A 27,647-nucleotide genomic window follows, 5' to 3' on the forward strand; every position below is an offset into this window, starting at 1 on the left:
GGACCTCCGGGGGCGGGAGGCCGCTCTGGCCCCAATCAGAGCTTCTCGCTGGTAGACGGGCCCGAGGGAGCCCCTCTGGGCGCAGCGCCGCCGAGCTGCTCGATGCTCCGACCGGAAGTGCTCTTCACCGCCGACCTCCCACCCGGCTCTCTGGTCCCGGCGGTAAGATGGCGGCTGCCGCGGAGTGCGATGTGGTAATGGCGGAGACCGAGCCAGAGCTGCTAGACGACGAGGAAGCGAAGAGGTAAGCGGGTGGCAGGGTAGGGGAAGGGGCGAGCTTCAGCTCCATGGCTCCGGGAACCCCGTCCTTGCCGTGGTGCAGCCCCTACAGAGGCGATGCCCCGCCTTCCGAGAATCCCCCCTCTCCCATCTGAGATCGAGTCCGGATGGACCCCCTGAAGGGGCGCTCTCGGAGATTTGCCCTCCCCTCCTGCTTCCGCCTGGCTGAGGAGCTGAGGCATGGCGTTGTTGCCCAGCAGAGAGGAAGGTCGTCCTCATTGTAGAGGCCGGGTCTTTAAGGGGATCTCGGAGGTCTGATGCGGGGCGGGGGTGGGGGCGGCGCGGCTGTGATGACGCCTTTTTACGTCGCCCCCGACCCCTTCCTTCTTTTGTTGACTTCTGTACCTTGTCTCTCAGCCCTTTGCGTCTCCGAAGCTCTTGCTGTCCTCACCCCCTTTCCTCCGTAATTATACCCCAGCGAGCGCTAGTCTGGGCCCGAGGTATTGTGTGTCTCTATTATTGACCTGGCGGCCCCTCGGTTACCCCAGAAGTCGAAGGTGATAGAGAAAGAAGGGTGAGGGGTTTTGTCTCGTGCTCTACACGTCAAACCCTCTCTTTCCACCCTTTCTAAGGTCCTCATTCTTTCAGGGCTGTTTCTTAAATTAAGCAGCAAGGAGGAGGGCAGCTGCTTGGGCGCTGTTGGCTCTGCTGGGCAGCCGCAGTGGCTCGAGATTGCCAGTCCGGACTCGGCAAGGGAGCTGCAGAGTGAGTGGTTTTCGAGAACGCTGTGGATTTTGGCTACAGCTAAGGCAGGTTATTGGAAGTGGGGTTGGAACACAGTTGTGGGTAGTCGTACTTGTCCTAATTCTGGAGCAGAATTAACGAAAACCTTCTGGAAGTTTGGAGCCCTGTCCTCATCAACCGCGGGTTAACTGACTACAATTCTCTCAGTCTCCTTCCCACATATTTCATGTCTTTATACGAAGCCCATTATGGCTTCAGTCTGGAGGATTCGAGGTGGTGATTAGTTCATGAGATCTGAAATCAGGATTCCGAGAATTTTTTCCTTTTTTAACTGTCCAGGTTTGAAACATCAGAGGTACTCAGGGAGGCAGAATGAATAGTTTTCAAGCTTAAGGGTAGTTACTACAGTCAGTGTCCCAGGTTCCTGACCTGCTGGGAGCAGGAGCTGAGAGCCTTGACAAAGTGTAGTAGGTCCCTGGGATATCAGAGAAGGCAGGAAGCCAGAGTCTAGTCTCTGTCTGTTCCTGGTTTTGAGGTTTCACAAACCAGTTCTTTCCAGGTATTTAGAATTAAGCATCATCAGCATCATTAAGGAACTGCAAAACAGGATGCAAAACTCCCACCAATACAGGCAGAACTTAAATTAATTGTAGGGATTTACTTTACTTGTGTTTGGAAGGAGTTCAGTGGTTCTTTGTGCTATAAATAGGGAGTTGGGCTATATATAATTTAACTCAGCCTACTTAGTATAAATCTCTGACGTAGGCACTGTCCTTAATTTGAATTTCCCTTCAAAGTTCGTATGTAAAGCAGATTCTTTTCCTTAAAAAAAAATCAGCCTTTTTATGATATTCTATCATAAAAAACATAAAACAGGTGATGCCGTAATGTGACCACATCAGACACAAAAAAAGTACGGTATTTGATAGCAGTAAACAGAATAAGGGAGGGTGTTGACTGATGTTAACTGCCTTATTTCATGGAGTTGTAAGATGTCATTGGTTGTAAAATGCGCGATTGTTTTCTCTGCCACTAAGAGAAAAAAACTATAACTGAAAAACACGTTCTTATGAAATAGACTTATATGTAAAACATACTTACATAGATCTTTTTTAGACATAATAAAATGTAAATGTTTATTGTATACCACTTATGTGAAAAAATCAAAAGGAAAATATAGTGAAATAAAAATATCACCATTTGACTTTACGCCATATAAAGCATCCTTAGGAGGGTAAATACTGGGCTCTGTTAGTAAGAAAAAGCCTTGTTTATGTGTAGCTTTCCAATGCTGAAAATGGAGTGGTGACTTAGAAGTTTTGGAGGAAGGTTGTTTTACGTTTTTCACATATCCTGGAATCCTCCTGTGTAGCCACAGCAGAGGGCAGGGATAGGCACATCTCTTACAAATGCCCTTTACTATCTGACATGGTTGGTTATTTGGCCAAGTTCGTGTCTCTCGTGTTACAGTCCTACTCCCAGTTCACTTGGGGACACAGGAGTTGATGGGTCTCTTGGGTTGTTTGTAAAGTCCAGCAAGGAGTCCTTCCTTGCATCGTGGCCCAAGGGCATCCTGCTGCTGCTGCTGCTGAATTGTCACAGTCCCACGGGGGGCAAAGTGAGAGGAACTTTCAAGAAGTTGGACCCCATGGTTGTAGCATTTTAAATGGCTACATGTTTTATTTCCTTAGCTTTAGAGTCTCTACAGAAAAAGAAATGGACTTCAGTTTTTTTGCCTGTCACTCTGGACAAAGTTCTTTTTCCCTCATAGCAGCTGAGAAGCTAAAGTAAAAGATGTGTTAGTTGGCACTCCAAAATAGATCAGGGTTCTGGACATGAAGATTATTATTTCTCTTTGCCCACCAGAATAGATAAAGCTGCTTGGGGAGCCAGAGGACTAAATTTCAGAGGTTTTACATTTCAGCTGATTTAAGAACTTACATTTTCTTGGGAAGTTGCTGATTGTTTTACCTAATATATGAATGCCTGTCTTGAGTGAAGGCTCTCTGGTCACATTTCCTGGACTGGGGAGCAGTTTGGTCTCCGTAGGTGGTCTTTATTATGGTAAAATCGAAGGATTTCAAGTTGCTAATCAATAGAGGAAGTACTTCTGTGTCTCAGCATATATCTGGCCTGACTGGGCAGTGAGGTCTGAAAGAACCAACGGAAGCCGAAGCCATCGACTTAAGAGCCAAGGGCATCCTTACCTGATTCCTTGGGCTGATAATCTTAACTTCTCAGTGTCTGTTTTCCTGGTGGAGGAGAGCAAGAACAATTATTAATAGGCCCTTTCTTAGTACTTAGGTATTGTAAACTCTTTTGGGATTTTGCCTTTTATTTTTCTATGAATATTGGTGGGAAGCACTGAACCCTGAATCCATATCCCGGGGGCTGCTGTAGTTGCTATTAACTGCAGCTTCTTGGGGTGTTTTGGAGTTTGTGGCCTTAACTGCAGAGCTTGTGGGATTACTTTTGCCCCTTCTTCCCCACTCTGTTTCAAATTCTTAGGTTTGTGTCCCCCTAAACTTTCTCTTGAAGTTCCAGGGCAGGCAGCTAGAAAAAGCCTGCAAGCTGAATGGGAATTTGTCTTTGACCTTGAGCCCAAATCAGTGAGAAACACTGCTTTCAGCCTTCACTTTCATTTAGGTATACTTAAGTGTGGGGTCAGAGATGAGGAAGTGGGACAAATAAGTCATGGTTAAGGAAGGGATAAAGCTAGGAATACAGAATCCTGAATACCAGCAAATAATTGATTGAACCCTGGTATTAACAAGTGGCAAAATTGTTAAATAATCTTTACTGGAGCAAAGGTAGAGCACAGAGAAAGGGTCTCTCTGTTCCTTGCTGGTTTAATTCAGAGTCACGTATTAACTGAAGCCAGGTAAATTGAGCAGTTTTAATAAAATGTTGGGCCAAGTGAGTGGCAGTTGCCCTAGTGTCTAGTTCATTCCCAACGGCCAGAACCCTGATTGGCTTAAAGATCAGTCTTATTGTACATTCCAACCAATCAGGAATTGGTTTAGTCTCTGAAGCTAGTATTTTTTAAGTTTTTAAAAGCTGCATACTGGGCACTTGCCTTTGCTTTCTTTCTCTAGGACTTTAGAAGATTGGAGAACAATGGTCGGTGGCTGCCTAGGTGCCTTGTGGTCTGATGCAAAGTCTCTCTGAGAGCCCATTTCTCCCTTACTCCACTAATGTTTGGTCCCCTTTCTCCAGTGCTGAGTGATGTGGAAGTTACTTAGAGGTCGTTCCAGGTATTCTTTTAAACTGTCTGGATTTCAGCAGTAAGAACAGGATTCAGTATGCAAGTTTTTCCAGTAGTCTATTCATTTTATTGGATTGACAGTTTTTTTCTTTCCCATGCAGATCCAAACAGCAGTTTCTATGTTTATCCCACCATGGCAGGGGTATGAGTGATTGAGGCTTTTGAGAATGGTAATATGAGCAGGAATATTTGACTTTCAGAGTCTGATTCTGAGATCTAATACTCTGTTGGCCTATGACTTTGTGTGGCGTGGCCAGATTGTCAGATAAGCAAAGTGTTAACTGTCTTTTCTGATTCTAATATTAGGCTTTTGGGGAGGGTGTGTGAGGCAAGCAGGGCCCTCTCTTACTGGAGTTTTTGCCCTGAGAATTCTTCCTCTGGCAGTTTGCTCTGAGACAGTCAACCACCTGATGAACTAAAGAACCACAAAAACTTGGGAAGCAAAATAACAGTTGACAGTCTAGACTCCTGACTCTGGTTTCCATCTCCATCTCCCCCCCTCTCTCCCCAACCCCCACCAAAAAAAAAAAACCTCAGAAAGCAACCTTTTTCCTAATTATAGTTTCTCAGTTCTAGATTTTTTTTTTTTTTTTTTTTTTTTTTTTTGGCCGCACCACATGGCTTGTGGGATCTTAGTTCCCTGACTAGGGGTCAAACCCGGGCCCTTGGGTGTGAAAGCACAGAGTCCTAACCACTGGACCGCCAGGGAATTCCCCAGTTCTAGATTTTTTTTTTTTTAAATAGATATTCATTTTAAAAATTATTTATTTATTTATTGGCTGTGTTGGGTCTTCGTTTCTGTGCGAGGGCTTTCTCCAGTTGCGGCAAGCGGGGGCCACTCTTCATCGCGGTGCGCGGGCCTCTCACTATCGTGGCCTCTCTTGTTGCGGAGCACAGACTCCAGACGCGCAGGCTCAGTAGTTGTGGCTCACGGGCCTAGTTGCTCCGCGGCATGTGGGATCTTCCCAGACCAGGGCTCGAACCCACGTCCCCTGCATTAGCAGGCAGATTCTCAACCACTGCGCCACCAGGGAAGCCCAGTTCTAGATTTTTGATGAGTGCTAGTATCCCCATGAGGGTAGTGGGAGATGTCACAGAATGGGAAACCAAGGGATAGAAAATGCTGGGTTTGGGGAAATATTATGAAAACAAGTCTCTGGCTAATGCCAAAAGTCAGTGGCTTGTGTCCTCAGAGTAGCTTCTGAGAAGCTTATTTCTCAGAAGCAACTTCTTGGTTGTGTCTCCTGTCCCCAGGGGTAAATGAAGGTTAGGTAGATGCCACAGATTGTGGCATTGTTCCCATTTAAGGAACTAGCAGAAGTTTTTAACACAGTTGAGGCTGCTACTTATGTGTGAATATCCTTCTGCCTGCAATGATGGAATTTCCATCCGGATTGCTTGCTTGCTTGCTTGCTTGCTCTTTTTCCCCACTGAATAAGACAGCCACCTCCAGTGCGTTGCCTGGTGTCCTTCCCTACTTGAGCAGTAGAGAGTGCTGCTGCCTTGTGTAGTCTGTATCTGTGACTGCACTTGGTGCCTTTTGGTCTCTTCTGGCTCTGCCCCTGTTGAGATTCCCCGAGTGTCCAGACGGAGGACAGTTTGAACTGGTATATTTTTTTCATCTTCATCTCCTTCTCTTTTTGGGGGGAGGGTGGGTGTTTTAACTGGGCTTTTAAGTGAAAGCAGAAGCTGCCTATTCTATAGGAAATTGGGTAAAGGAAGCTGGGTAGCCCACCCTTACCAACAGGTAGAAGTTGGATAGAGTCCACCCTCTATTTTCTCTGGACCTTTATGGAGCCTTTATTTGCTCTCAGCATCTAGCGCCTTGCATTTAGCACTCTATCTGTGGAATTGTTCCCGGTCATATATGGCTTCCACCTATCCATGTGAAACTTAAATTGTTAGATTAGAGGATAAAAAAGAAAGAAATCGAATAATATGCATTTGGTAAGATGGAGTAAAAGTTAGGCTCCTGGGCTCCTTTTACTTTACTCTCTCATGAAGGTCAGAGAGAGTACAACATGAAACAGGCCCTGTGACATGCCTTTGAGGACAAGAGGTCTTGTACTGTGGGAAGGAGGAAGGAATTTCTACTCTGAGACTGGCCAAGATCCCGTAAATTCTGAAGGGTGGAGGGCATTCCTTGATCAACAGGCAACTAGTAAATTTGACTGAATAAAAGAAATGGGTGCAACAATCTAGAGTAAGGGTGACATTTTGGAAGTAGTAAATATAATAGGAATGCATAAAGGATATTTGACTCATTGGCAGTATAAAGTATTATTATTAAAAGTCTGAGGGTAAAAAAAGGAAAGATATCTTTCTCTAAAGTTCTTCCTGCCAGTAAAATAGTCTCCAGGTCAAAGGCCCCTAAACACTCCTCTGCTCTAACAAGAAATTATGTTGTCCTGAGTTGTAATTTTAGTAGATTTTTCTTCCACTTCTGGAGTAGCAGACTACATCAAGAAAATGCAAAGAAAAAGGAAAAAAAGATCTCATTCAAGCTGCTACGTCTGTTTTGATTTAAACTGGTATTAATGGCTATTGGAAGAGCGGAACTTTATTAAAAATACATTATTCTAGCCAAATACTTGAAATAAATAAGAGCACTGTGGTTCACCCCCCGCTTCCCCCCCTGCCCTTGGTCATTGAAAAATCTAATCAGTATTTCCTCAGTTGCAAATGTAGAATAGTGAAGCCATGCTAGTCTTTATTTTTCATGCAGTGGGATAGAATAAATCTAAAAATGGTACATTACAAATATACATGTGAAGTAATTCCAGAGAGAACCCAGAGATGTTGAGACGTTTTTTTAAAAAACTACTTGCCAGTGAGTCCTGCATTAGTGAGAGTTAAGTAAAGTTTCTAAATACCTCTTTAATTTCTAGAAGATAGACTGGTTGGCCTAAGGCAAAGATATTGCTTAAGTGTTCAACTTGGAAGTATTTAGAGAGAAAATGGAAGTTTTTATAGAGCATCTAATTTGGGGCACATTACGATTTCAACTGTGGTGTTTTAATTTGTTTTTAATTTAGCTGTAAATGTGCAAAGTTGGCTGGTGATCATAAGCCCAAGTTGTCTGATTTGATCACATGATGCTGAGCCCTGCTAAGACCTGTGTGATACCAAATGATTCCCTTGGCAGTGTTTGTTGGAGTAATTCGCATCTGTGATGAATGAGTGCTAAATTGGGAGAGAGAGAATGGAACTGTGTGACCAGAGGATATACAGATTTTTCACGCACATGTAGTGTTAGAAGAGCAGGTTTTCATACTGCAGTTTTCTGATTGATGAGGTTATTTCTGAAAAATAAATACATTTTAAAATAGCAAAGCAGAGCAAGAGTAGAATGTATTCTCCTTACCTATGTCTGTCAGTGAGAAGGCCGGCCTGGCCCTCTGGCGCTGATCCCCTTGTGGGACACCCTCCCATCATACATCCAAAGAGGGCAGAGTTTTTGGAAAACCTTTCACGAGCTGTTTTCACAGGAATTTGTTGCTGGCTATTAAAGCGAAAGGACTGGTCCGGTAGAGGTAGTCATTCCCAGCATCTCTTGGTGTATCAGAGAAGCGAAGCTTATTCTGCTTAGAGTTGATCCAAGGATTGGGTGGGGAACTGGCTAAATTAGTTTTAATCCAAAAACCTTGCCACTCACAGGGTCTAGTGGGGAAAACATGGGACTCTAAGATTTAGGAAACCTGTGCAGCCACCTTGGGTGCCTCGCTAGCTCTTCGTCTGTTGGAGGACACGTGATATTATCACCATCACCACTTCAGAAGGCCGTTGTGAAGATCCTCATTGGAAATGTTTTGAAAATTTGAAAATGCACTAGAGATACAGTGTCTGTTAATAGCGTCATCGGGTCAGTTATGGCCAAGTCTATATTTTGATGTGGTGTTATATTTCAGGGTTTAGTCTGAATTTTATTTTGTGGCCATAGAAAATAATCTGTAGTTTAATGTAGTCCCTTTTGGAATCTGTTCCTTTTTTTACCTAATCCAGGTGAACTCAGTTAATCCTAATTCTTCCTTTCTTAGTACTGATGTGTTTTAGTTAGGTACATGTTGTAACCTCACTTGGTTCTCAAATGAATTGACTGGCAGTGAGTGGAGTGATGCCACCGCCAGATTGCCCTCAATTCCAGTGTTAACCAGCTCTTCTCCTTCTTTTCCAGTCCTACGCCTTTGACATCTCATCCTTCAGTCCCTTTGCTGTAAGGGCAACTTGAACAAGCTTCAGCCCTTTCTCAGACTCCCAGGCAGGACTTGAATGGATTTGACCCTGGAATTGTTCCTGATGCAGCCTTGTTCAGTTCTTGCTGCTGCCATGCTGGATTCCAAAGATCCACTCTTTCCTCGGCTGGTCTCGCAGGGTCAGGCCCATTGGTTAAAGCTTGTCGTGTATTTGGTGGGGAGGTTCAAGATTACGGAGGGACTCCACTTTGGGTGTTGGACCTGGAGGCAAAAAATAAGCATTCAGTCTAAAAGCACTAAGTGCCCATTGTTTAGGCAGCTGTTAATCAACCATGTTTCTATGAAAATAAGTCCTTTTCATGAGGCAGTTGTGTGGGAATAGCTAATTCTGGCCTGATGCTGTGCAGTGTGAAGTTAAAAACATGGTAACGTGTCACAACACAATTCTTCTTGTTCTTTCTGCTGTGGGCTGACTTTACATTACTCGCTTTGTTTGCTCTAGAATGGAATCTACTCACCATTTACTAAAATGAAATGCATTTCTTGGGGGAGGCAAAGTCCAGTTCACTAGGTCTTGCATCTTAAAGGGAAAGGAGCCCTCCTCTGTCTGTGACTGATTGTTAGGAATGTCATTTGGCTTGTTTAAATCCAGATTGCAGTTCTGGAGTTGGATTTTATACGCTGGGGCTATTTTGTGTTTTAGTTGAAAGAAATTCATATTCATTGTTCTTAGCAGTACAGATTAATTTTTAAAGTCTTAGGTAATAGGTAGAGGTGAGCATTAGAGAGAGAGAGCTTAGCATAGTAGATAGGGCACAGCTCTCGGATCGGCAGGTCTGGGTTGACACCCTGACCCTCTGGACAGTTTTTAATCTCTAACCCTTAATTTCCTCTGTTGAAAAATGGGAATAATGAAACTCACCTGATAAGATAATGTATGGAAAGTACCTGGCCTCAGTAATAATTACTGATTTTCCACAGAAGTCATCCTTTACATTTTTGCTGGAAAGCCAGTGCTGAACTCATGGCCTCCACTGGAGTGAGTGTTTCAGGAAAGAAAGGGCATCTCTCTGTATCTCTACAGATTGTTCCACCTTTGACTCACAAGCTCTATATGCTGATACAACGTCTGTCCAAGTGCCCAGATGCCTTTGGTTTTCCTCAAGGATTTGTGTGGTCTTAGCCACTAGCTGACTGAATAGAAGGCTAGATCTTTTCAGGTACAGTTTGGGCCTGTTGCTTTTGAATTTACTACTCCATTTCTTCGTAGTGGTTTAATTCAACTTCTGACATCCAGTGTTGGGGAAGCCTCTTCTTCAAATCTTTTGGCATGTCTGCTCTTAAAGGATAGGTTCTTCATAGTTCTCATAGTGCCTGGCTTAATTTAGAGTTGTTCACCATGTGGAAGGATTGTGCTTGGTCTTATAAGTCTTGCAGTTGTGGGATCCTTCTTGAGAACTTTTAATAGCAGATGGCCTCTTTACAGCATTGTGACAGTTGGTGTAATAAAATTATTAAAATCCATCACAGTTCAAATCTGTCAACATTTATAGGTCATTTCCATTTTCCTTCTCCCTTTTTTTTGGCCATGCCACACGGCTTGTGGGATCTTAGTTCCCCGACCAGGGATCGAACCCAGGCCCCCTCAGTGAAAGCGCTGAGTTCTAACCACTGGACCACTAGGGAAATTCCCCATTTTCCGTCTCCTTTCTGCTAGCAGACTTTCCTTGTTAATGGGGCTTGCCAGGACAGTGATGGAGAAGAATGGAAAGGGAGATCGCCTCAATAAAAGGAGGGTGGTTTTACCAGTTTGTAGTTTAAAATACGTGAGTAAATAAAATCACAAATCTTCCCATTGCCGACGTCCATTGAATCAAGCTGTAAACTCCTATACCATCACCAAGGTTAAGAACTGTATTTTTGTCCCCACTTCAGGCAGCCCTTGAACTGGGTTTTTAGCATGTGTGGAGGACAGAAAAAGAAACAAAGATTCTTCCTTATAACAGAAATGCCAGATATTTAGCTATGTTGCAGTAATCATTTTGGTAAAGAATTATCTTTGTCACTCAAGTTGGTCATTAGAGTGATTTTGGGTATCTCTGATAGAGGTTACAAGTTTGTTCTTTGAGACATTGTTGGTCATGTCTGATTTGATTCTAGTTCTTTGGTCAAGAATATAATTTGCAATTATATATCATTGTTTCTTTTGGAAGGTACAGTTTGTCTCATGCACAGCTTCAAAAAATGGATCTGGGAGTAGGGCAGAATTTTTGATATTCATAACCACCCAATTGGGTGGTTATACAAGGTACTAGAGGGATGGTTGAGGAGGCAGTTAAGTATCCACATAGATGTGATGGGCAGAGAGCATCAGTAGGTGGGTACTTGTTAGAGCATGGCACTGGCAGTCTATATTTTGTATGTCCCTGTCATCCAAGTTCTTGGTCTCTGCTGTCACTCAACTCTGTCCTCCATCTTAAACACCAATATGCTATGCTTTTAACACCTTTGCCACCTGCTTTTGCTCTGTTTGTCCTTCCAGTGACAAATGCATGAGCCAGTTTTCAAGAGAATAAATCATTAAAACTCCAAGAATATGACCCATTTCACATTGAGAAATCAGTTGCCCCTGAATGGCATTACCTATAACTGACTTTTTGTAAGTTTGCTAAAGAGGCAGAAGTTGTGACACAGTGTAAAGGAAATAAATATAAAAATTCTGTCTCTGTGAGAGAATGTCTAAATTTGCCTGTCCTAAGGGGAATGATTACAGGTAGGAGTAGTGAGGAAAGGTCAGGCAACATCAGAGAGGTTTCTTGATTTAGTTTGAATGTATCTAAGTGACAAAAAATAGCATCTGAAGAACTTGGATTCGTTCATTAGCACCTCCTTTTGGTCCATCAGCCCATCAAATAAATCTATAAATTCCTTCAAGTATCACATTAACTTTCAGCTCAATGTGCCGGGGGCTCTAGACCAAAAGATTGCTCCCATGAGATTACAGGGGTTATTCCCTGGGTATAGTAACATGATTCTCTTTCTCTTTCCTTTTCAGGGAAGCAGAGTCTTTCAAGGAACAAGGAAATGCATACTATGCCAAGAAAGATTACAATGAAGCTTATAACTATTATACAAAAGCCATAGGTGAGAAGGGATACACTGGAAAATAATTTGCCAAATATTGTTGTTGTTGTTGTTTTAAATTTTTATTTATTTATTTTTTGGCTGCGTTGCGTCTTCATTGCTGTGCGCGGGCTTTCTCTAGTTGCGGCGAGCGGGGGCTGCTCTTCGTTGCGGTGTGCCGGCTCCTCATTGCGGTGGCTTCTCTTGTTGCGGAGCACGGGCTCTAGGCGCCCGGGCTTCAGTAGTTGCGGCGAGCGGGCTCAGTAATTGTGGCTTGAGGGCTCTAGAGCGCAGGGTCAGTAGTTGTGGTGCACGGGTTTAGTTGCTCCGCGGCATGTGGGATCTTCCCAGACCCTTCCCGGACCAGGGATCAAACCCGTGTCCCTTGCATTGGCAGGCGGGTTCTTAACCACTGCACCACCAGGGAAGCCCCCGCCAAATACTGTTATAAATAGCTCCTCTCTAAGAAGTAGTCTTTCTGCTTAGTGGGTTGATAACTGTTACTGTGTGCAGTCTTTTGGGTTTAATGACCTTAGTGGCAGTGGTCCCCAACCTTTGTGGCACCAGGGACCAGTTTGGTGGAAGACAGTTTTTCCACGGGGCGGGGTGGGGGGGATGATATGGTTCAGGCGGTAATGCAAGCGATGGGGAGCGGCAAATGAAGCTTCGCTCACTCACCCGCCGCTCACCTCCTGCTGTGCAGCCCGGTTCCTAACAGGCCAAGGACCGGTACCGGTCGGCGGCCCGGGGGTTGGGGCCCCCTGTTATGAGGGATAACTTTTTCTAGCTCAAGCAGGTAGTTCTTCATTTGGCAAATTAAAGGCAGTTCCAGAAATTCTAGATAATATGGCAATAAGATATCCACCTAAATGCATCTCAGCCATTGCCAATTCATTTACCATCTTAGAAAATGGCCTTTGTAGATATTAACAAGTCTTAGTTACCTCCATGCTCAATTTGCCAGTATATTTTAATCCCATGCCAGCATTTTTCTCACCTAACTTGTTTACAGGCTCCCCACCCCCAACTCAACAAATGCAAATTCATTTTCATGTCTTATTACATAAAACACAAATCATTAAGAAGACACATATGCTAACCCCTTAACTCATAAAGGATAATCAGTGCACTTTAAAGCTAAGTATAAATTATTTTTAAATAACTTGTCTTTGTAAAGTGGTTGCACCATTGCTGCTGTCCAAGTATTTGTCCAAGTAGTCAAAAATTTGGCTGTGGCCTTTTAGAGTATGTCAGCATTCCTGTTATAGTTTGATTGCCTTGATATAGTTCTGAGGGAGATGGCCCCTGAGTTTTTGAAGCAGTGACCCATGCTAAACTTTGTTTCACATTCTTCTTTCCTGTAGATATGTGTCCTAAAAATGCTAGCTATTACGGGAATCGAGCAGCCACCTTGATGATGCTCGGAAAGTTCCGGGAAGCTCTTGGAGATGCACAGCAGTCAGTGAGGTTGGATGACAGTTTTGTTCGGGTATGTAATGGGGCTGTTTGGGGGGGGTCTGAGTTGCTGTAGTTGAGTTCCTCTAGCCCAGGGTTTCTCAGTTTTGACACTGTTAACATTTGGGGTCAGATAACTCTCTATTGTGGGGAGCTATCCTGTGCATTATAGGGTGTTTTCGGCAGATCCCTGGCCTTTAGCCACGAGATGTGAGTAGCACCCTCCTCCCTTCCCAGCTGTGGCAACCAAAAATATCTCTAACGTCGCTGCATGTCCCATGGAGGGCAGAATCACCCCTGGTTGAGAACCGCTGCTCCATCCCTTGTTGGTTTTGTGTGCGTGTTGCTGCTGTTGTTTTCTTTTGGCTTGGCCAATCATGCTCCTTTTCTTCCCTCTTTGTGTTTCTTCTAGGGACATCTACGAGAGGGCAAATGCCACCTATCTCTAGGGAATGCCATGGCGGCATGTCGTAGTTTCCAGAGAGCCCTGGAGCTGGATCACAGAAATGCTCAGGCACACCAGGAGGTATGGGTCTGATGCCGTCTGTATCAGAAGAAACAGCAGGGTGGTATATTTGGGAGGAATAGTGACTTGAGAATCAGAACTGAGATCTTGTCTCACTTCTGCCCTCAGCCACACCTGGGTGACTGTGTGCAAGTCTCATAGTCTCTCTGAGCCTCAGCTTCCTTATCTGTAAAAGGAATTTAGAATACGATTTACAGCTTTGAAAATCTGTGAAATTTGGAGGGTTTCTGAGATAGCTGGGGGGATGGGCAGATGCGTCAAGGAACTGATTTGAGTGAGGTTAAAAAATTTGAATTCAGATCCTGATTAAATTGGTAGCAGCTAAAAGATGTTTTAGTTCCATCTTCATATGTACCCAGTTTACTCCTGGATGCATTTAGTGAGAATCTCACTGAACCTCTGACAGTGCCTTTTATTTTATGTATGTCGTGTCATGGCTCCTTTGTTTCTGACCTTGAGTTCAAACTGAGGGTAAAGGTTGGGCCTTAACCTTTCTCTTAAGGAGTCTCGGCTACATCTTCACCAAATTGATTTGTGAAAAGTCTGTGGTTCTGATTTTCTTGAAATAAACTCATCAAGTCCTTGTTGGTTTTTCTGGTTGTTGAATCTACAGCTTCATTAAAACTCTCTTATATGATTTTTCTGTTATAGTTCAAGAATGCTAATGCAGTCATAGAATATGAGAAAATAGCAGAAACGGATTTTGAGAAGCGGGATTTTCGGAAGGTAAAGTACAACTGTGAGGAAGTCTCATCCACACTTTTCTCACAGAGTTCCGTGTGTGTGTGTGTGTGTGTGTGTGTGTGTGTGTGTGTGTTTGAGGTAATTAGAGGAGTAATATGGTACAGAAGATCTAGAATAGTAAATTATCACTTTAATTTGGCATTGACCTTTTCTTTCCCTGTTTTTTTTTTTTTTAAGACTTTTATTTATTGTTTTTAGAACAGTTTTAGGTTCACAGCCAAATTGAGAGGGAAGTACAGAGATTTCCCATATATCCCCTGCCCCGCACATGCGTAGCCTCCCCCATTATCATTGTTCCCCAGAGGGGAATTCCAGAGGTACATTTTGTTACAACCAAGTTTTTGGCAATTATGAATCAAGCTGCTCTGGATATCTCTGTGCAGGTTTTTGTATGGATATAAGTTTCAGCTCTTTTGGGTTAATACCAAGAAGCACAGTTGCTGGATCCTATGGTAAAAGTATGTAATGTTTTGCAAGAAACTACCAAACTGTCTTCAGAAGTGACTGTATCATTCTGCATTCCCACCAGCAATGAATGGGCGTTTCTGTCGCTCCACATCATCAACATTCAAAAAATTTTTTTTGTTAAGGTGCTCATTTTCTTAATTATATTTCGCTTTATAATAAAAAGCAGTATGAGTTTGCTACTTGAGTTCGTCATTCCTGTTTCTGATATAAGGTATGCTGGTTAGTAGAGGAAAAGCCAGTTGGAATTAAATACTAGGTTTGGATAACCCATTTTTATTAGAATAATGAGAGCTAGCTTTAACACCTGCTTTGTGTGATCTAGATGGAGCTATAAATAAAAAATAGAGGCCCCTTTTGCATTTTTGAATAGTGTACATAACCTGTCATCATACCTTTTTGATGTTAAGCCTTTCCACAGAAGCGCACTGCTGTCCTTTATGGAGCTGTGTGATAGTACATGAAAAATGTACATGCCAAAGGAATTGACCTATGTGAAACATGGGAAAGGTATCAAAGTTCCAGGTATCTTTCTAAGTCTTGTTTGTAGTGGTTATCTCTCATCTGAGTAGTTCCTGATTCCCTTCTTTAGATGGAACTTGGAAGTAGCTTTCACTAGAGTCTCAAAAGGGGAGGTAAGTGGCCCCCAAAAGGGTTAAAAACCACTGATCAGGATCAATTTTCAGGATCACTTAAGATTGTATCATCCCAGGACTGGAGTTGTCACTTCTTATGTGGGAATTTGCTCAGTGCTTTCTGTAGCAGGTACTCAAATGCTTGACGAAAGGGTACAGTTAAGAATCATTAAGTCACAAACTGTGACAGTCTTTTATTTGGTAATATCTGATTAGCTTATACAGAGTCCCAGCATTAACTTATTAGCGTCCCTCTTCTGTCCATTGGTTTTAATAACCACAGTGTCTTTGTAGTGCAGTTCATACTTTTTTTTGTTTTGTGTGTGTGTGTGTGTGTGTGTGTGTGTTTGGAAAGCAATTCTGCCTCGTGTCACATTTTTAGAGGTTTGCATAGGCAAAAGCTTTGTCTCAAAAGGTGGTCTTTTGGGTTTCTTTTCTTTCTTGCCCACCCTGGAGCCAGAATCCCTAGTCTGTGACAGAATCCTCTGTTTGTGACATCCCAGCACCCCCACTGTAGTTCATGGTGATGTCACAAATGAAGAATTATGATCCTGGCAGGGGAAACAGATGAACTTGGAAGAAACAAAGATCTTCTTTGCCTGCAGCTGTCCATTGTCATGGGGAGATGGGGGTGGGAAGTGAAGCCCTGAGGCTCCAACTGACACTCCCCACCATGAGCTGAACCATCTCCGTACAGAACGTCACAAAGGCAGCAGGTTGTGGCTGCTTATATTTTGACTGACTGCTCTCCTCCCAATTCTTTTTCTGTTTAAGGAGGGGAAATTAGCACCATGACTACCCTACTCAGTACCTGCATTTTCATATTGGCCTTAGAACATAAGCTGTGCTATTCAAGGAAAGGTGCCCCCACCACTGCTCTGTTGACACTGCGGAAAGCCTTCCCAGTGCAACAGCTCATGGTGTTTATCTACTTCCCTTTATTTTTAAATTTAAATATTTGAGTAGGTGCTATTCTTGGTTCAAAAGCTAGAAAGTATAAACAAATACTCAGTGATAAGTGCTCCCCCCAAACTTGTCTTCCATCTGCCTATTTCTCACCCTTTAGGGTAACCACTGTTCTTGTTCTATTTACTGCCACAGTTTTGTTCTACATAAATAAACAAATACAAATACAGAATTATTATTTTTTTTTTTTTGGCCACGCCTCGTGCCTTGTAGGATCTTAGTTCCCCGACCAGGGATTGAACCCTGGCCCCAGCAGTGAAAGCACCAAGTCCTAACCACTGGACCGCCATGGAATTCCCAACAAATACAAAGATAGATTCTTAATTTTCTTTCTTTCTTTCTTTCTTTTTTCTTTTTTTTTTTTTTTGCATGAAAGGTAATAATGCTCTGCAAAGTTCTGTACTTCGTTGTTTTTTTTTTTTTTTTTTTTTCCTACTTAATAGGCCTTGGAAGTCTTTGCATACTAGTATATGCAGAGCTGCTTCATTCTATTTTAGATCCACATAGTAGTGTTCTATTATATGAATGTCTACATTGCCTAACCAGTCTCCTGTTGATGGAATTTGAGTTATTTCTGCTTCCAGTTTGCAGACTTCATCTCTTCCTGATCCCTATGACCAGATTCTTAGAGGGAATGGGTGTGCCTTAACTCCAGATTTCTCCATTGGGTCAGTTATTCTTGGAGGAGAATATGATTCAGGAAGGATTTCCCAGGAATAACAGATAAACCAAAGTGAAAGCTCAGAGAACAAACTCAGAAAAAATAGGAATATATGGAAGTCTTTGTGAAGCTGAAAGACTGAAATAATCTCAGCTCTGTGTGTGTGTGTGTGTGTGTGTCAGAGAGAGAGAGAGAGAGAAACTTTTTGGTTTGTGTAGCAATGTGTTAGATATAGTTTAGGACTATTGAAAGCAAACTAATTATTGGATATTTCTGTACTAAAGTGGAAGTGGAAGAGTGGCCACCATGTGAGGCTCATGCCACAGGAAGGAGGGAACTGTGAGCAATTTCAGTAATATAGGGAGTAATGATTCTTTATCAGGTTCTCTTTTTGGTATTCCTTGTCTTACTTAGTAGGCTAAGCATGATGAATTATGCAAAGTAGCAAATAATAGTATTTCTACTAGAAGAATGTGAGTTTTGATCGCAGTCACTATGGATATGATTCCCTGTGGAGGCACCTTAGCATGGTGATTAAGGTTATAGGCTCTCGAGTCTTCGTGTCTAAGATCAAATTCTGTTCCTATTTGGTCCAAGGTCCAAGCTTTGGTGACCTTGAACAAGTTACTTAATCTCTGTACTTTAGTTTTTTCATCAGTAAAATAAGGGTATTAAAATTACCTGCTTCAGAAAATTGTTGTGGGCATTAAATGGGTTAATATATAAAGTACTCAGTAAATGTTTGCTGTCATCATTATCATCTGGATCAGCTGCTCTCCTCATTTCAGTGGTTTAATCAAATAAATTAGGTGTGTGTGTGTGTGCGTGTGTGTGTGTGTGTATATATATATATATATATATATTTTTTTTTTTTTTTTAAACAGGTATATTCTTAAACTCTGGTATTACTTCCCTTTGAATCTGTTGCCTGTGACCAAACTAAAGTCAAGACATTTCTGGAGTCCAGGATGAAGAACCTTATTTGCTTTCTTCTTCCCCATAGGTTGTTTTTTGCATGGACCGTGCCCTAGAATATGCCCCTGCCTGCCATCGCTTCAAAATCATCAAAGCAGAATGTTTAGCAATGCTGGGTCGTCATCCAGAAGCACAGTCTGTGGCCAGGTATGAAGTCAGGCCAGTTTTGTATTAAAATGCCAGATACCACTGGACGAATGCTGTCTGGCAGTTCTCTACAACAGGAGTTAACATATTGTCCTGTAGGTAGGCCAGCCAGGGTGATCAGACCTTCCTGGGACTTAAAGCCAAAGGTTAGACCGGGTATTATACCGAAAATCCAAAGGTATTTATATAGGAGTTCAGTAGGTACTTGAGCTATATGCGAAAGAACAGATGTGTGGATTTTTTTGTGTGTTTTTGTTTTTTTAAATGTCCTTTTCTTTCTACTCAAGGGGTTTGCAAACTCTAAAGGGCTGGATAGTAAATATTTTAGGCTTTGCAGGCCGTGTTGTCTCTGTTAACAATTCAACTCAGTCACTATAGTGTAAAAGCAGCCATAGATAATAGATAAACGAATGGTGTGGCTGAGTTTCAATAAAACTTTATTTACAAAAACCAGCAGCAGATAGGATTTGGCCCTGTGGGCTGTATTTCCCAACCCCTGTTCTAATAAAGATTGTGAGACACAAGAAGTGTATAAGGATAGATACAGGTGATTTATTTGGGGACAGGTTGGGAAGAGTGCTTGGGAATCTACCTTTGGATACTTTCCATATTAGACACATGGTCTAGAAAAAAACTGGCCAAATGATAGTAATGGTGGGGGAGATCCAAACCACAGCTGAATGTGCCCCTTTCTGGCTCTTGCAGTGACATTTTACGAATGGATTCCACCAATGCCGATGCTCTATATGTACGAGGTCTTTGCCTTTATTATGAAGATTGTATCGAGAAGGCGGTTCAGTTTTTTGTCCAAGCTCTCCGGATGGCTCCTGACCATGAGAAGGCCTGCGTCGCTTGCAGAGTAAGTTCTAGGCACCAGATCTGGGTAGGAAAGAAAGCTTTCTTTTTGAGCCTTTAAGAGAGTTAAGGTGGAAGGTTTTAGAATCACAGGGAATGTGATAGCACTTCTTCCCTCCTTGCCAGGATGCTTGATCCTTTCATGAGAAATTATTTCAGGACAACTTTTATTTGCCTAAAGGTAAATGTGATCTATAGAGTCAGATCCTTTTAATATCTAAGTGTGTTTTTTCTTTTTTTGTTCCTTCAGTGAAGAAAAGATAGTAATGCTTATCCTGGGGAGTGGAGGTAAACCCTGGGTAACACAGGTCTCATTGGTATTCTTTTATAAATCTTGGTTTCCCCTGTCCACTCTGTAGGAAGCACCAATGAGCAACAAATAGCCCAGGTGGTGGGGTTGGGCAGGGTGGAGGGCCATGTGATGCTAAACCACTGGGATCTAAGAAATTGAAAATAGACTCTGGCCTCTCTGTGCAGTGGCCTCTCAGACGAGGCTTTCTGGATGTGAACTGACCTCCCCTTGCTTTTCTCTGTAGAATGCCAAAGCACTTAAAGCAAAGAAAGAAGATGGGAATAAAGCATTTAAAGAAGGAAATTACAAGCTAGCATATGAACTGTACACAGAAGCCCTGGGGATAGACCCCAATAATATAAAAACAAATGCTAAACTCTACTGTAATCGGGGTACGGTTAATTCCAAGGTAAGCACTTGGTCTGGGGCTTGGGGCCTATGGAGATATTTTTAAGGGCCAACAAAGAGGTCTTGGGAAATTTGCCCAATGAGGGTAAGCCAGATGAGAAAAGGTTGATATTTCAGCTTGTTAGGAACTTCCTTCTGAGAGGCAAGCTTTTGTTTTTTCTGTGGAATTTAGGGGCACTTGAGGGACAGTTTGGAAGGATATTCCCACCTGTTCTTCTTCAAGTTTCTTTCTTCCAGTAAAAGAACGGCTAGAGGCTTTGGGACAATTTTTAAAGCCAGCATTGCTTCTTTTTGCCTAAGCAAGTGATTATTTCTTTTTTAGGAGTGATTTGGAGGAAATTCGAGTATGAGGCAGGCTTAGTTTTTTTCTCCAGTATAACGGATGGTCACCATGCTCAGTTGAAAATGTCCTAAGTTCTGTCCCACACAACCGTCAGAAACAAGAATAGGCTCCTTGCTCTTGCAGAACCCTAGTAGTTTAAAAATCACAGTAATTCTGATCCCTCCCGTTGGCCTCTGGAAGAATAGGAGGCAAGAACCACCCTTACTCTTTCCATGTCTTGGTTGGGCACTAACCTGGAATGGTAGAGGTGGTTTATCCTTGCAGATAAGTGTGCTTTGCTTCCATCATTTAGAAAAGAAACCAATTTTGAATTTGGTGTCCTTAGCCCTCTGACATACTGGCTTTCCAGTGACCAAGAATGAGTGTGGCGGTTAGGGGGCCAGCATGACTGATCGATCCTCTTAGAATTTTGAAGCCATGCCCACAGCTTCTGGGCTCCCTCAGTCGCCCAAGATGTGAAGTATGACTGCTCTCTTTTTCCTGAAGCTTAGGAAACTAGATGATGCAATAGAAGACTGCACAAATGCAGTGAAGCTTGATGACACTTATATAAAAGCCTACTTGAGAAGAGCTCAGTGGTAAGTTCCTCTGGTGGATGGGGGGAAGAGGGAGTTGCTGCTGGCCTGCCAGGGGAATTGCATTATGGATGATGAAGCAGACCCAGGGATGTTGTGAGGTCATTTGGTCCTTCCCCCTGCCTCTAGGTGGGATTGTTCCAGCCCTAGACTATCTTTATAGACCTCCAGCGGAGGAGATTGCACAAGCTCCCTCAGTCTCCCATGCCAGTGTCTTACGCCCCTCACGGTCAGTAAGTTTCCTCTGATGCCTGACCCAAATTCCTTTTGTTAAAGTTTAAATCCATTTCCTTTGGAGATTTTATTTTGTGTTGTATACTTTTGCTCTAACTTGGCATAGTGCTTGGTGCTTGGCACACAGTAGGTGCTCACTCAATTAATGTTTTGTTGAATGAATGTATGGTGCTTGGAAGAGGAAGAATAAGGTATCTTTTGTGATAGTTGAGAGTTGTGCCTATCCTGTATGTTCTGGGTTAGGGAAGACAGTCTTTTGATAGGAAGGGATTTAATCTGGCTCAGCCTCCCAGCAGTATATGGAAGCCCCTTTTGAAATATCCTTGTCTGACTAGGTGATTTATGAGGCAGGATATACCTGCCTAGATCTAGTGCTCAGATATGCCTTCAGAGTCAGGTTGCTCCCCAGCATACTTGTTCATCTTATGCTTGAACCCACTAGACTCTTTTCTCCGGACAGGAACGTGAGCAGGGGCTAGGAGAGACCTCTCCCCAAAATCCATCTTTTCTTTTTTCAGGTTAATTTCCCAGCCAGAGAAGAATGTCCTGTCTTTAAAGTTCCTAAAGGAAGACCTATTTGTTGTATACCAGTCCTCCAACACCCATCCCATTCCTTGTCATGAAATGGCATAGCCAAAGAACAGGTGCTGTTACTGCTACCTGATGAGCCCATAGTTCTTCAAGCTTCCCAGTCTCACCAGTGGTGCAGAGCATGGGCTACTCCCCATTTAGTTTTCCCCAAATTATCCACGTTTGTAAAAAATAGGAAAACTCCTGTGTGTAGTGCTTTTTTTTTTTTTAAGTGAATTTCTAAGTAGATGACTAAATCTGTCCAACAAACATACACGGAATTATATTACAGATTCTATGAGACCAACTGTCAGTCATATCATCTTTTCAAACCACTTGCAGACACACATGGAAGCTTTGGAAGATGAAAGCGTACCCTTTGACCCAGCTTAAGACTTATTTTATCAGACACAAAATGCTATATACATGTTTACTGCAGTGTTATTGTAATAGCATAAGAGGAGAATCTCACCTAGATGTCTAGTGGGAAGGGGGTGGCTGGATACATAGTACTGTATCAACTCAGTGGAACACTTTATAGTGTTTGAACAGGGTTGGGAAGAGAACAGAAAATTCTGGATTTGTTAGAAGGGTAATGGGATGAAGGATTTTATTTTTCATACGTGCAATAAATAAAAATCAGGAATTGCTTTGATCAGATAGCTCCTTATCTCTGTGGTAGAAACAGAACTGTTCTCTGAGTGGCTCTGCCATGAGATCCTGCCACAGAGGACAGCGGGCACTGTTGGGCACAGTCGGCTGAGGGCTTGGCAGCAGTCCCCTCGGGCAGCTGGGACTGACAAGAAGTACTGGAGACTAGCTCAGGCCGGAGCCTTACGAGAGGCCTGACTGCTGCCCCAGTCCGCCTCAGCCCACCCCTACAGGTGGGGAGAGGCCAGATCTTTGCTACATTTCCCATGATGGGCTGGAGTTTTCCGTTTGCCCTAAAGCTCTACTTTTCTACTTTTTCTTCAACTTAAAAAAAAAATATTTTAATGTAAGGATGTCCTTGAATTAAAAAAAAAAAGTGTGAAGTAAAAATGCAAATCACTAATATAAGTTTAGTACATTATGTAAGGGCCTGGTAAGTCCATCAAGGTAACTTGTTTGTCACATCATTTCTATACCCAGAGCTGTCAGTTATTAATTTTCTGTTACTTCAGTTTATATTATTATACTCCATCCTGCAAATGGGTTCTCTGTACTCCTAGTAGCATTTGTACCTTGTGTCTGTGGGGCATTGGTTTTGTCACCATTTTTTAAAAGTCATTAATCAAGATGTGGCCAGAAAATCAGAGATGCCTAAGATGTTGGGCTTCTCTTTTGCCAGCCACATCAGTAACGCTCCCCCTGCTCTGGCCTCGAAGCCTGGTGGGGCTCTGTGATGTTGGCAGAGGTCGGCTTGTGTGGCAGCAGTGTAGTAAAGTGAACCTCTGTGTGCAGTGGCTAGCTGCACTGCGTGGTCACTCCCCGCTCCCCAGCTGATGGTGGCTGTCTGGAAGTGCTACCAGAGTCTGTTTAATCGGTAGGCCAGTCTTGGAGCCAGTGATATTATCAGGAAAATGCGACAGGCTGATCGCCAGACCTTTTAAGTGTCTCTTCCACAGAAGTAAAGTGGCATTTCACTTTACTTCTGTGGAAGAGACACTTAAAAGGTCTGGCGATCAGCCTGTCAAGCTTGTTTCCTCCCATCTTGGGCCAGGGGCCCTCCATTCTTCTGTGCTATTGAAATAGAAGCAAGCCTGTGTTTACAGTCTCCTTTTCTATCTCACCTACATCTCTCAGATTGATTAGTCTTAATGGAAGCATTTACCAGCAGCCACCACCTTGAACCGGATCCTTCTAGTGGCTGATGAATCCCACATCTACTCTGGATTGGAGCTGGCCCTGCATGTTTATGGCACTCTCTGTTTCCAAGCTCTTCCATATCCATTGATCTCACTTGATAGTTTTTCTCCTGTGTTTCAGTCCCAAGTAATCAAGTAGGTACCTTCACATTTGTCTCTCCTGAGGTGATCCATATGCCTCTCGGTGGCTCTGAGTGAAATCAGAAGGAACTCTCTCCCCTTGGTTGCTGTCTGCTCAGAGCAGAATATCACTTTGCTGGTTAGGTGCAAGTCACGTGAGACCTCTCTCTCTCTTTTTCTTGAGGAATTGGTAGTTCATTTTTCTCATGGCTAGCTTAAGGACTCCTGTTTCATGAAGCATCTCAACCAAAAGTGTGTGTCTCTTGCTTGAGCCATGCCTCTTCCCCTAGAGTGATACTGAAGGCCATTGCTATTTATGTCGCTGTACTGCCCTGTATTTCCTTCTCAGTTACATGGACACAGAACAGTATGAAGAAGCAGTACGGGACTATGAAAAAGTATATCAGACGGAGAAAACAAAAGGTAAAGGAGTTTGAGAGCATGTTTCTCAGGGAACCGTGTGGTCTGACTTGTAGGTCCTAAAACTGGACATAGGAGTAGTTTGATTCAGGGATGAACCTGGAGCTTATTTGAAGAAGTGAGCAGAGACCCCGAGAGTGGGACAAGGCACCTGTTTTCTGGTCCCCAGTCCTCCCTGTCACTTTCACTTCCTTTTCTGTGTGATGAGGCCAATGTGAAAAACATACCCAGGAGTAGATTTTTTTAATCTCCAGAAGAAAACACTGTAAAAGCCCCTGGTATGGTTAATGAGGCTTCTGCCTCCAGGGCATCTGGGCGGGGCCTGGTAGGGGAAGCCAGAATCAGGCTCCTCCGTTGACGCCAGATGTCTTCCTCCAGAACACAAACAGCTCCTAAAAAATGCACAGCTGGAACTGAAGAAGAGTAAGAGGAAAGATTACTACAAGATTCTTGGAGTAGACAAGAATGCCTCTGAGGACGAGATCAAGAAAGCTTATCGGAAACGGGCCTTGATGCACCATCCAGGTAGAGCGGGTGGGGAGGGGGCTCAGTGGGAGGAGCAGGCTAGGCCGGCCGCTGCCAAGCTCAGTCCAGCACGGAAGCCTCAGAGCGGCTCCTCAGCTGGAATAAGGTGTTGCTCAGTTCCATACCCTCCGAATTTGGGAAGTACCAGATTCTAAAATCAGGCATAATGTGGTCTTTCTCTTAAACTTTGTTTTCTTGAGGCTCTGAGTTCTTCCCATACTCCTCCCTTTAGATCGGCACAGTGGAGCCAGTGCTGAAGTTCAGAAGGAGGAGGAGAAAAAGTTCAAGGAAGTCGGAGAAGCTTTTACCATACTCTCTGATCCCAAGAAAAAGACTCGATACGACAGTGGACAAGACCTGGATGAAGAGGGCATGAATATGGGTGGTGAGTTGGGAGTTGGTTGGGGCAGCCTAGGATGAATCTGACAGCTGCGGAACGTTAACATTTTTTCTAAAGACACTCCAGAGGGAGAGTCTTATGTAATCAGCCAGTGACGTTCCGCAATTTGTAAAGTGCACTCTGATGAGTACCTGTAATGTGTGAGGTACTCTGATGGGTGTGGAAAATAACAAAGGTGAATCAAACAGATTCCCTGACGTCCGGGAACCCACAGTCCAGGGGTTTGCAAACTCTGGCCCATAGGCCAAGTCTGACCCCTGGTCTAATAGACATGGAGTCCAATGAGGGCAATAAAGTATAGCAGGTGTCAAGGGTGCAGAGTGGGTGCCGAGGAGGTCAGCACTAGCAAGGGAAAGCTTGGATGTGCAGAAAAGCATAGCACCTTGTGGGAGCTACCAGGGGCTCGGCTAGGAGGATAGAGGGTGCTCGAGGCACAGAGTGGTGAGAGCTGCACAGAAGCTGGTCAGACCTCAGCAGGCCTTAGAGGCTACAGGAAAGAATGTGGGCTTTTCCTTTTGGCTGGAAGTTCTTTCTTCCCCCACTGCAAAGTGTTTGCTGACTGATATTTATGCGTCTCACACATTCCTGTAAGCCCTCACAGACTTCAGTTTCCCCAAAAGACTTAGAATGAAGTAAAGCGCAGCCGTGAGCATCATTGCTCCCTGTGAGCTTAGCTGGAACTATGCACAGTTCGCAGACCACTGCCTCTGATGCCAACCCTTTCCCTTCCACTGAGAAAATCTATTGGAATTTAAAATAAGGTTGATGATGCTATACAGATAGTTCTGACCTTGCCAGTTCGGTGGGGGGGGTGTGTGTGTGTGTGTTTTATAAAACCTATATTCAGGTGTGTGTGTTTTTTTTATAAAACCTATATTCAGGGGTGTGTGTGTGTGTTTTATAAAGCCTAGGTTTGGACTTCCCTGGCGGTCCAGTGGTTGGGACTCTGCGCTTCCGCTGTAGGGGGCATGGTTTTGATGCTGCGAGGTGCAGCCCCCCCAAAAAAACCCCTAGGTTTACCAATAATAAACGTTGCTCTGCCCAGCAGTTGAGAAGAATTGTAAGCAGTCGAAAGCTGTTGAAGGGATATAAGTCGGGGAGCCATGGACCTGATTTAGGCTCTGGAGATATATTTGTGATGGCACTGAGGCGAGCTGGTTTGGAAAGGGTGAGGAGGAGGGAAGACACAATCACTAGGAGAGAATCGGAGGGTACAATCGGGAGACAGTGTGAGAATCAACAGGAGTGGCTGCGGAACGTGTTGGGAGAGGCAGAGGACTAAGTCAAGAGTGGCTTTGGCACAGCTGACCTGATGGGGCTATTCCCTGAGCTGGGGGACCCAGGAAGGTGAGCAGATACACAGGCAAAGAAAAATTCACTTTTGGACACGATGTGCCTGTGGGTGGGATTGGCTGGTGGAGATAAATCCTGTGCAGCTTAGGGAGTTAGGCAGACTGGGGATGTGAGACCTGCTGTGGCCTGGTGAAGAAAGCACAGCGCTAGAGGCACACAGGAGTTGGCAGTGTTGTTTTGTTGCTTTCACTGGCCACGTGATCTTGGGCAAGTTACTTGAGCTTCTGCTTAGGTTTTGTTGAGTATAAATTGGTACTCAATGATACAGTGTATGCAAAGTACCCAGCACCGTGATTGGCACCTGGTAGGTGCTTAGTAGACTATAGCTTTTTTTCTGGCATACAGTGTAGACAGAATATGGCATCAAACACATGCAGTAAATCATAGGTCTCATTCTTGTATACAGTCTTAGTAGCACTTAAGTGATACATTTTAGCCTTTTCAGTAGCAGCCCCAGCCTTATAGGGAGACTGTGGAGAAAGTCTTATGTCGTAAAGTGCAAAGGGCATTTCCAGTTCTTGAGAAGGCCCAGTGAAGTGGGTTGAGGCAAAGAAAGCTTTCCTTTGGGACCATGCTTGGAAGAAGGGAACACATCCCAGGAGTGGGATCAAGTAGTGGGATCACCTCTCGTTGGTGAAGTTTGGGGAAAGGAGGGAAGTGATATTATCTGGGAAAGCTTTGGAGACCCATTAGAGAATGGGTCTCTCTTAAGTTCCTCTTCAGACACTTCTAATTTTTTCACCTTTTTGTGCCTTCTCTGCTTCTCAATTTGCTCCACAGATTTTGATGCAAACAATATCTTCAAGGCATTCTTTGGCGGTCCTGGGGGCTTCAGCTTTGAAGGTGGGTGTGCCTGAGTTCCCAGACCACAAACCGACACAAATTCTCGTCCAGCAGGACACCTACACCCTCGGGTGCTGCTGAGGATGGAGGAGGGGTTTGCGGGCACACCTGCACAGGGTCAGGGAGACGTCTCTAAGCTCCCTAGTACTGGAGCTTGTCTGCAAGAGTGAAGGTGTTAGAACTACGCACATACAACCTGCTTGCATGCTCCCTCCTACACCCCAAGGCCCAGCCTGTTTGATACCCTTAGAGGTTTTTCTGTTTGAAGTAGCCCTTAAAGACTCTCCATAATCAGGGCAAACTGATCTTCCCCCAGAAAACTCACAGAGCCAGCTAACAAGCTTTTCTTTTCCCTACAGCATCTGGTCCAGGGAATTTCTTTTTTCAATTTGGCTAATGAAAGGAAACCACCCAGAACCCAGAAAATGCAGACTTGCTCAGTTTAACCTCGAATGTGGACACAGTTCACCTCCTCCCTTCATTATGATCCACGTACTTAGAGCAGTTTCATTTTCTCAGTTGGATACCTGGTGTCTGTGTGAGTGGGGTGAAGGAAAGGGAGCCAGCGCCGAAGACTGCGGGTAGGGGAGGGAGGTGGGGGGTGGACAGGGCAGCTTGTGAATTTTTGTTTTACTGTTTAACTTTATTAAAAAAAAAAAAAAAATTAAGAGAATAAAATGTTTTGACCCTTTCTGGCACTTTGCTCTGGCAGCTGCTTTGTGTCACTCCAGAGTCAGTGGGCCA

At 43.8% G+C, this 27,647-nt stretch overlaps 1 protein-coding gene across 5 annotated transcripts; it reads left to right on the top strand.

The window, feature by feature from the left end:
• Positions 1–27,592, top strand: DNAJC7 (DnaJ heat shock protein family (Hsp40) member C7). Of its 5 annotated transcripts, XM_061175275.1 has the most exons (15): positions 1–244; positions 8,403–8,441; positions 11,477–11,565; positions 12,909–13,033; positions 13,412–13,525; positions 14,177–14,251; positions 18,000–18,118; positions 18,824–18,977; positions 19,510–19,674; positions 20,503–20,594; positions 23,712–23,785; positions 24,161–24,307; positions 24,540–24,692; positions 26,841–26,903; positions 27,263–27,592. In XM_061175275.1, exons 1-15 carry the CDS (start codon positions 168–170, stop codon positions 27,298–27,300), a joined length of 1,524 nt encoding a protein of 507 aa, XP_061031258.1. In that variant the 5' UTR covers positions 1–167; the 3' UTR covers positions 27,301–27,592. The 5 variants fall into 5 exon arrangements, with proteins under 5 accessions (XP_061031258.1, XP_061031259.1, XP_061031260.1 ...); XM_061175276.1 differs by lacking the exon at positions 8,403–8,441; XM_061175277.1 differs by lacking the exons at positions 26,841–26,903; positions 27,263–27,592 and adding an exon at positions 25,756–25,854.
• Positions 27,593–27,647: the final 55 nt, after the last annotated feature.

This window comes from Eubalaena glacialis, chromosome 19 (assembly GCF_028564815.1).
Source record: "Eubalaena glacialis isolate mEubGla1 chromosome 19, mEubGla1.1.hap2.+ XY, whole genome shotgun sequence".
NCBI classification, from domain to species: domain Eukaryota; kingdom Metazoa; phylum Chordata; class Mammalia; order Artiodactyla; family Balaenidae; genus Eubalaena; species Eubalaena glacialis.

Bases quoted from the DNA above. Each gene is read 5' to 3' on its own strand.
- DNAJC7 (XM_061175275.1), top strand. From the start codon at position 168: ATGGCGGCTGCCGCGGAGTGCGATGTGGTAATGGCGGAGACCGAGCCA. The intron at 13,526-14,176 runs GTATGGGTCTGA...TTTCTGTTATAG, and splicing joins ATGCTCAGGCACACCAGGAG to TTCAAGAATGCTAATGCAGT. The intron at 23,786-24,160 runs GTAAAGGAGTTT...GTCTTCCTCCAG, and splicing joins TCAGACGGAGAAAACAAAAG to AACACAAACAGCTCCTAAAA.